Source organism: Crocodylus porosus, unplaced genomic scaffold, assembly GCF_001723895.1.
Source record: "Crocodylus porosus isolate Cpor-Errol unplaced genomic scaffold, CroPor_comp1, whole genome shotgun sequence".
Taxonomy (NCBI): Eukaryota; Metazoa; Chordata; order Crocodylia; family Crocodylidae; genus Crocodylus; species Crocodylus porosus.
The window spans coordinates 89405492-89415041 of NW_017728918.1; the positions used below are offsets into that span (position 1 = coordinate 89405492).

Genomic DNA, 9550 nt, shown 5'->3' on the forward strand with positions numbered 1-9550 from the left:
TCAAGCACCCGCAGCCCCCTCACCAGGTCATCACCCATGGCCAGCACTAGGTCCAACAAGGCATATCCCCTGGTGGGGCTGTGCACCTCCTGCGTTAGATGGAGGTCCTGCACTCTGTCTAAGAACCTATGTGAGCGGTCAGACCTGCCTGACCGCTCTTCCCCGGAGATGTCCGAGAAGTTCAGGTCCCCCATGACTACCACATCCTTAGACTTCACTACCTGTGAGCTGACCTAAGAATTCCTGGTCAAGCTCTTCCCCGTGGTTGGGAGGTCTGTAGTAGACCCCCACCGTTAAGTCTCTTTCCCCTCGACTGCCTTGTACTCCAACCCAAAGCACTTCAGAGTGCCCTTCCTCTGACTCCTTGCTAATTGACAAGGATGTGTATTCCTCCTTAATATACAGTGCCATGCTCCCACCTCTCCTTCCTATCCAGTCCCTCCTGTACAGCCTATAGCCCTTGACATTCACCGTCCAGTCATGCGGCGAGTCCCACCACGTTTCAGTTATCCCCACTATGTCTGGGCTGGTGTCAGATACCAGGAGGATGAGTTCCTCCTGCTTGTTTCCCATATGCATCCGAGGTCTTGGTGTGAGGGTCACAGACCTCTTACATGTACACCACAATCCAGAGGGTAGACAGTGTGCTACAGTGGCCAGCCTGGTAGGCTGTGGGTGGCCCATAGGACATATGGAGCACACCTCTGGGCTAGAGACAACATCACTTTTCAACACTCATGTGCAGGTGAGTAACTCCTGAGAAAGTCTCATGATTATGGTATTTTTATCTACAAAGTTCATCCTTTTGCTCTCCCCTTCACATATCGTTCTCCCCACAGATCCTCTCTCTCCTTAAGCAGCTCGTGTTATTCACTGCCCAAGATCTTGCCTACCTTTTCTAAAATGAAGCTGACAGCATTCAACAATAAATCGCTCTCTCTTCAATGTAGTGTTCTAGTTCTTCCTTCATACTCAGAAAGTCAACTTTTTACTGTGCTATTAACTGTAAGCCAATCTGTTCCCCAATCACATCCTTCTGTGCCTCCTCTGATCCCTGGTTTTGCTCTCTATTTTTTAGTTGCATTTACTTCCCTCTCTCTCTTCAGTCATGTTTTTTCATCCACCCTCACTATTTGCCTTAACCTATCATCCTAACACACCTCAACAGCAGGTGCTTGCATTCACTGATCCAAACTTTGGTGTACCAGAATCTTTTCAGGCCTCCCCACAACCTCTAAGAAAATTATGGAACAGCAATGCATCCAAGTATCCTAGCGCACCGGTATGAAGGTTGACAGATTACTGCAACAGCAGTAACACAGTGACCTTTACAAACTTACTAGACTGATAATGCTACCAGGAGGAGGAAAAGATAACTTGCTCAAGTCTTCACTGAAAAAAATCATTTGGTATGCCACTGAGCACAATGACATTTAGGGGAATAAAAAAAAAAACAAAACTTAATAGGAGGGACTGTGTTTACTGCATTCTGATTATACTTACTGAAAACTGGAGTCTGATTCAGTCTCTGAGACAAGGGTTGAAAACTCTGACTATTTTCCACAACGTTTAAAATTGCTTCTTCATTAATAAGTGCTTCCTCTTTTTTACCATGCCTCCTGTTGGGTTCTTAAAAAAAAAAAAAAAAAAAGAAAAGATAACAACCTTGAAAGATTCACACATCAATGTTTCAATATGAAAACAAACATTTAAAAAATCCAGTTTACAGATATTATAAATTCAAATATAGCCACATTATTTATAAGAATTCTTACTACAGTTCTATTTGTTAGTTCTGATAATCCACAGTGGTAAAAAGCTGTTCATGTACTTTGTCAGATTCTTTGGCTAACTTCATCCCCATATCATGCTAGCACTATAAATGAAAAACCAGCCATGTCTCCTCAGAGATCCTACTGATACAGAGGAGCCCAAAGTGGATGCTGAGAGAACATACCTGGCTCCTAACCATGATATAGAACTGACTTTATTGGCATTATAAATAGGAACCTACTGAATTTGGGGCACCTGCCCACCAATATTGCAGGCAGAAGGCAGGGCCTCGCAGCAGTTTCATGGGCAGTATGGCAGCACCGCCGCTCCCCCCCTCCACCCCCAGTGATTGGCCAAGGGGCCCCAACCCTAGCTACTGATGGGCTGCCGGTCATATGGTTCCACCCTTTGCCACAGATCAGCTGTGAGGGCTGCCTGTCCCTGGCTACTGACTGGAGAAAGACGGGGCCACATAACAGGCAGCTCTCAGCCAATCCGTGGCAAGAGGCTGGGGGGCCAGCAGCCCTTCAAGTGGGCAGAACCCTCCCTGCCCTAGCAGACAGCACCCTGAAGACTACTGGCTCCTGCTGGGAAGCCAACATTTTATTTTCAGTAAGTTTTTATTTCCCCCACAGATTTCACAGGCAATGCCATGAATCAGTATTTCAGTAGGTCCCTAGATATAAAGAGTACAAATCAAGACAAATTTGTTTTTGGTGTGTAGTTCCTCTGTAACCAAGAGCCAAATCCTCAGCAGTTCCAGTTGCCAAAATACAGGAATATGTAAAACCACCAGGACCTGTCCTTAAAATTAATGTCACTGAAAATACTCACCTTTGTTCAGTTTCTCATCTTTGTGCACTTCTATCATGTTGGCTGGTGAACACAGAACATTTTCAGGAGAAAGTACCTCAGAATGTAGTGTCAACTCAGCAGAGAACTCCTCTGATCCATTACTGTAGTCCAATGATCCTGATAACGTTCTACATATTTAAAAAAATTAGAAACATACTTTAAACCGACAGTTGAAAGTCAGCACAAAAACTAATGCCGAGGAAAATGGTTGATCACTTACACAGAGAAGTCATTTTGCTTGAGAATTTCTTTTAGCCTCTTCTGAAAGATTTTTTCACTTTCTGTTGCTGGCACAAATCCACGATCTTTAAAATTAAAAAAATATGTATATATTTAATTGGAGCTTTTACTCAGCTCTATTAACAGAAAGCAACTGTTGAGTATGATTCCTAAGATGATCCTTTATACTAGTAACTGACTACACTTGTGAAAAATTTTAGGAAAAAAAGAGGTTGAATGTGTGATATGTGCCCAGCTAGTAGCTGTTTTCCTAACAATTTTAGACACACGTAGATGCATTGAAAGCATACTCCATTTCCTTGGTTTCAAGACAGTTATAAAACTAATTTTTCAATTATTATTAAAAACCTTCATTTAGCTGTATTTTCAACAGCATACTGACAAATAATTTTAATGAGAATTTTAAATAAAGAAACAGCTATATTTTCTTTCATAAAAATATAGAAATTCAGACTTCTGAACCACTAGAGATCTTTTTTATACATGAACACATGCACACATCCTCATTAGTATTTTATGGCACTCAACTCTATCTTAATTCTTTCTTAAAATTACAGAATTTATCTTCAGAATACTATTGTGAGAGTTATTATTTTATACAAGAATCTGTAACGGTTTTAAAACCAACATATCAAAGTACTGACTGATGTTGGTCATCTAATTTGCAGCCAAAGCTCTCAGAATATTTAGCATTTTATAATACTTTATCTGCTTAGAGCCCAATTCCTATTGACCTTCATTGCAGTTACAAGTACCCAACCCTTCTGTAAATCACGTTCTTAAGATGTCCATCCATATAGGTAGGAGCCACTAGTGATTAATGTATGCAATTTGTATAGCATTATATAGGAATTCTGAAAAGAGCACACCCAGAATCCATTTCTACATATTAACTTCCATCTGCTTGACCCACAAGTTTATCTGTTCCCACAGTTCTCATACGCTGATACTTTTTCTATTTTTGCAACAAATGAGGTAGTGGTTCTATAGTCAACCATTTCATTCACTTTATGATCTTAATTCATTCCCAGTGAGGAATGAATTAACATGGCCAAAACAACAACTTCCCCACACCTAGTCCTAAAAAAAATAACCCCACTGTTTTAGCTCCACACACACAGAGAGAGAGAGAGAGAGAGAGAGAGAGAGAGAGGGAGAGAGAGAGAGGTTTTAAGTTTGGCTGAGTATCTAAATACAGGGTATTATAATGGAAAATGTCAGGAAACCTTAAATACAGGCACCAGGTCTGCCAATAATACCATAATAATTTACTCAAACTCAGGAGTAGATTTTCCCCCCACATTAGACATGGGGATGGAAAAAGCCCTGGACTAGATTTGAGTACCAGCCCAGTACAAGCAGTGATTGCAGCTCAGGCCCTGACGTGGGTCTAGGGCTGGAGCCACCACCATCATCTTCTCCAGGCTGGGGCAGAGGCCAGGACACAGTTGACACTGCCACCGCTGTCACTGCCACCTGGCCAGAGGGCAGATGGCAGAGACAGTGCAGGTGGTGGTGACACGAGGCAGTGCATGGTGTCAGGGAGGGAGCCCAGATGGCAGGCAGCCTGGAGGAGTGCAAAGGAGACTGTGCAGCTCTGGCTCTGGTTCAGGCCCACACTGGAGCTGCTGCCACTGCTGCTGCCTGGTGGGGGCCAGAACCACTGTGTGCTCCATACCCTGAGCTTAAGCCAGAGCTGAATTAACCACACAGAATAAATGGGTGGCCCTGGGGTGGGAAGTACGTGGAAGGAGGATATATACACCAGGTGGACAAGTGGTAGGATCAGGCTGCTTGCCTCTGCTTTATTTATTGCAGAAGGGGGTTGGGTTGGGGGAGTGAGGGAGATGAATTTAAGACCATCCCCCAATATTTAGATTATGTTAATGGAAAAAGACAATACGTTTATAATTTTCCACCTATAGAATCTAATAACCGAGTGGCACTGTCTTAAATTCAAAGTCATCTTGGATTCAGGTAAACACAGTAATAAAGTGTACTGAATTAAATTGCATTGAATTAACACTATTCTGAACTAAGCTTACACCCTGTAGATTGAAAAACAAATGAACTACAAACATAAGAAAACTCTTAAAGTCTCTGCCTTGAAAAGCCAGAATTCTAGACACCAGCTGAAACACAGCAATTTAAACACATTAATTTACACTCTTTTGCCTGCTTGTCACTCCAAAAAACATTCAATAAGCAACTACGTTTCACTGTACACCGTTTACCCTGTGAATCAGGAGGACTAATCTGAGAAGACTCATTTTTCTCTCTACGGCGCTGCTTTTCATCTTCCCATATGGCTTGCAAACCCGGGTTCCTGCCAATCTGGGCTGAAATATGCAAAAATACATCAAGGTAAGGTTGCTAATGTGAAATCAAGTCTGACAATTTCTTTAAATTTTCCCATTAACAGGTTTCATCTTCAGTCACCTAATTGTTCACTGAAACTCTTCAGTTTCATGGGAATACAGGTATGTGTAAATTCTGGTATTTTTTTCCAATGCCTCCCTAGTATTCCTTTGCTTTTAAGAGTACATGCTCTAAGTGTATAATAGTAACTTCTTTTGGCATCCATACCAAGGTTAATCCAGGGGTTAGTTAGCAACAGATGGAAAAGAACCTAAAAATGGATATATTAAACACTTCTTAGAGACTGAGACAGTCTCCTGACCTGTTACACCAAGATTCTGTCTTGTTCCTCGGTCACTCTTAGAATCACCTACTTTCTCCCAACTTTCAGTGTCCATTTTATATCTGCTGTTTATCAGTTTTGTACAGTAGCCATTATTAATCATATCTTTTCACATACAGCATGCCTTTTGCCAAAAGCCAGCTGCTGGAAATTGGCATGTACGTGATGTATGAGAAAATAAGGTAAGAGTCATTTCTGCTGCTTCCCAGGTAAAAGTGGAAATAAAGGTCTTCACACTATCCGCAAGAAGTAGAACAACAAGCAAACAGCTCTGTAGCTGCAGATACTCAGTTAATACAAGGAAAGATCTTTAAAAATTCATTCCAATTTTCAAAATAAGGAATACATCTTATTCTAGAGTATGTTGCATGTAAAAAAAAAAAAAAAATGATATTTATCACTTATACAATGTACAATAGTTCAATCAAGACTGAGGTTTTGATGAGATACCTAACAAAGCCATAATACATCCTCTGCCCTGAAGAGTACAACATACAGAATAATCAACTTACCTTCAATATCCAATCGATTTAAAATATCAGCAGCTACGGCATCTACCTCCAATTCACAGGTACTCTGTGGTTCAACACCCTCCAATATTAAAGAACTGAAATTAAATAAAGATCATCATCATCTAGGTTAATTTTACAGTTTTCCTTGCCAAGTTTATAAAATTATTCTGCCCCCCCATCCCCAGAATAACTATAGATTTAACTCAATTAGACAAAGTAGACAATTGGAGAGAGAAGTAATGAAAATAACCTTTTCCTTCATTAATCTGGACTCCTATTTAATGACATAAAAGAATTTGCAACACTTTATCTAACCTTTTGTTCCACTAAACATAGTACTAGTTAGTATTATCCTTGTTTCTTAAACAGACATTATGAATACTAATTAGCTAGTTCCTCTGTAGTGGTCAATACTGAGGGCAAGAGCACAGAAACAAATTATTGCAAGATAAAGGAAGGTGATATTTACCATGCATCAGCTGTTCTATGGTAATTGCTAGGCCTGTACAAATAGGGAAGTATTTGATTTGGATTCAGCCGATTCGGAGGACAGTGATTCAATATTCAAATTACTGTCCCCATTCAATTTGGTCGAATCAGAATCGGAGATCCAGTGCTGATTTGGATTGGCTGGGAAGAGCCAAGCACAGCCGGGCAGCTGCAAGCCCTCTCACGGCTCCTCCGGCTGTGCCTCTCTCTCCCTGGGTGGGAAGAGCCATGGAAGAAGCCCCCCATGGCTGCCCTACCTGGGCCCCATCCCCTGCCCGGCCCCAGCCTCCCAACACTTAAAAAAAAGCCCTGCAGTTACTGGCTGTAGCAGCTGCTATCAGGGCCTCTGATGGCTCATGGCAGAGTCCCCCACGCAGCACAGGGCAGCAGGGATCACTCCTGCCCCCCCTGCCTGGCACTTGTGCAGCAGCTTCCCCATGGTGTGGATGCAGTGTGGTTCAGCAAGGTGCTGCATGCTGTCTGGGAGTCGGGGACACGGGCTAAGCGGTGCTGGGCTCTGGCTGCCGAGTGGAGCTGCCCCAGCTCCCAGGCAGTGAGCAGCACCTTGCTGAGCCACACTGCACCTGCACAATGCAACAGCTGCCATACTGGTGCCAAGTAGAGGAGGCATCCACTGCCCTGCACTGTATTGGGGTGGCCTGCCACGAGCCCCTAGAGGCTCTGATCGCCACTGCTACAGCTGGTGAGTGCAGGGCTCCCCCCTCCCCCACACTTTTCTCTAAAGTGCCAGGAGGCTGGGACCAGGCAGGGCAGCCATGGACGCTTCTCCTGCGGCTCCCCCTGCCCAGGGACAGGCAGGCACATCCGGAGGAGCTGTGGGAGAACCTGCAGCCACCTGGCTGTGCCTGCCTCTCCCTGGCTGATCTGAATCTTTTCCAAATCAGTTCAGAGCCTTCCGATTTATTTTGGACCTTTTAATGGGCGTCTCAATTCAATCTGGAGATTTGGCCGCCAAATCTCCTCCAAATCAAATTGGTGACAGAAACTTTGCACAGCCCTAGTAACTGCCCTTGTATATAGTATACCTAGGCAGTAAATTGAAGATAACCTGTAGTAGCTCAGACCTCAGTGACCACAGGTTAATTTATGTACCACAAAATAAGAGTTTGCGTGCACTATTTTGTAAATGCCTTATGTGCAGTAAAGCCCTACTCTGCCTCAGAATAACTTTTATATGTACCCATGTCCTAAGTTTTTCATATGCCTATGCCCTTCATTTTTCAATACAGCAATGAATTACAATGAACACATAAGGACGATTAGTCTTTTCAGAGCTGTAAGAGGTATATAAATCAAATGCAACAATCAAATGGCTTGGCATTAACACTCTTAGAAAAAGCTGAACAAAATGACAATGAGTCAGGGGAGACTGGACATTTCATTTGTGACATACTCTAGACCCAAATGAAAACCATTTTTTTAAAATAATGATGGTTAAAAGGGACAAAAAAAAGAGGAAAAAAGGAACATTTTAGTATTCCAATCAATTGATTACATTTCTTCCAATTGTTGAGTCATTATACTGTCAGTCAAAAAGGGTCGTTTTTTTAAGCTCATGACTGGTAGCAGAAAGCTCAAAAATACAAATTCTCTTCCTCCACGACCTCCAAATTTTACTTTTTCCTCTAATTCCGCATACATATACAAACACGTTCGACTGTTTTGGACATACAGCAGCCATGCATATAGCATTCATCAACATTCTGGAAAATCTGGAAAACTGGCCTACCTGCTCCTGATCAATCCTGCTATTTAATTAAGGCGGAGACATACCTCTAATAACTATGAAAAGATACTATATCTCTTAGGAGGTTAGTACATTTTCAGAATGATTTAAATCTCTTAAATTAAACTTGGAGGTACTTAACATTACATTACTTCTAATCCAAGCAAGTTGAATTTTTACCCTTATATCAAATAAAAAATAAATTTGCATGTTTAGAAATACTTTTTGGTCTATGAAGTAGTAGCACATTTTTCTAAGAGAAGAAACCTTACTTTTTAGTTTAATCTGCACATTCTTAAACCAGAGAATTCCTGTCAACTTCTTCAATTAGCACCAGTACTCTAAACCACCGTTTCTCGATCCATGGGTCATGACCCAACAGCGGGTCACAAAAATATAAGAAAGGGTCACAAACAATCATGGAAAAACATGGATAGAACGTGAAAAAGGAGAAAAATGTGGAAAATCACAGGTTCCCCCCTGCAGGCTGGAACGCTGCTAGCCTGCAAAGGGCAGCTTGGGGCTGGGGGGGGAACAAAAGGACAGCGGTTAGGCAGGTGGTGCCACATGCATGAGCAGAAAGCAGCTCCCCACAGCCGAGTTTGGGTGGGGGAACAGGGGGAAGAACAGATATTGCATCAGGAGGTTGGGGGGCACAGGCAACAGATCAGAGAGGCATGGAGGGCAGTTGCTCCCCCAGATGTGTGCCCACAGCAGGCATCGGCTGCAGCCTGGCCAGACTAACACGGGTAGGAGGCTGCCTTTGCAGCCCAAGAAGCAGGACCCAGCGGGGTAGCGAGACTTGTTGCTGCTGCTGCCACAACCTCTGCACCACCAGGGACGCTGCTCTCACTATCCCCCACTGCCAGCTGCCCCCCTCAAGCTGCAGTTCTACCCCACCACCACTCCCATCAGGCCACAGCTCTACCCTGGAGGAGAGGTGGGGTGGCAGGCAGGGCAGGTGGTATTAAGGAGCAGCAGCAGTGGCCAGGCCATGGTGGCAGGGTAGAGCCAAAGCCAAGCATGAGAGCGGCTGGCAGCAGGTGGTGAGGGCAATGCAGCACCCCCATCCGTTACTCCTCATGCTGCTGGCAGTGCAGCTGGCATAGGGGTCCCAGCAGTGGTGGCAGCAGCAATGAGTCCCATCATCCCAGGCTGAGTCCCGCCCACCGGACAACAGAGGCAGCTCCTGCCCATGTCAGGCTGCAGCCCCACACCCATGGTGGGAGCACA

At 43.6% G+C, this 9550-nt stretch overlaps 1 protein-coding gene across 1 annotated transcript in view; it reads right to left on the reverse strand.

Annotated features, from left to right (window-relative positions):
* REV3L (REV3 like, DNA directed polymerase zeta catalytic subunit) overlaps positions 1-9550 on the reverse strand; it is a 209484-nt gene that overhangs the window by 91389 nt on the left and 108545 nt on the right. The window contains exons 6-10 of the mRNA XM_019537923.1: positions 6082-6176; positions 5103-5207; positions 2849-2933; positions 2608-2756; positions 1504-1629 (exon numbers count right to left, since the gene is read on the reverse strand). Of these exons, the coding sequence (XP_019393468.1) occupies positions 1504-1629; positions 2608-2756; positions 2849-2933; positions 5103-5207; positions 6082-6176 (560 nt within the window). The remainder of the gene's footprint in view (positions 1-1503; positions 1630-2607; positions 2757-2848; positions 2934-5102; positions 5208-6081; positions 6177-9550) is intronic.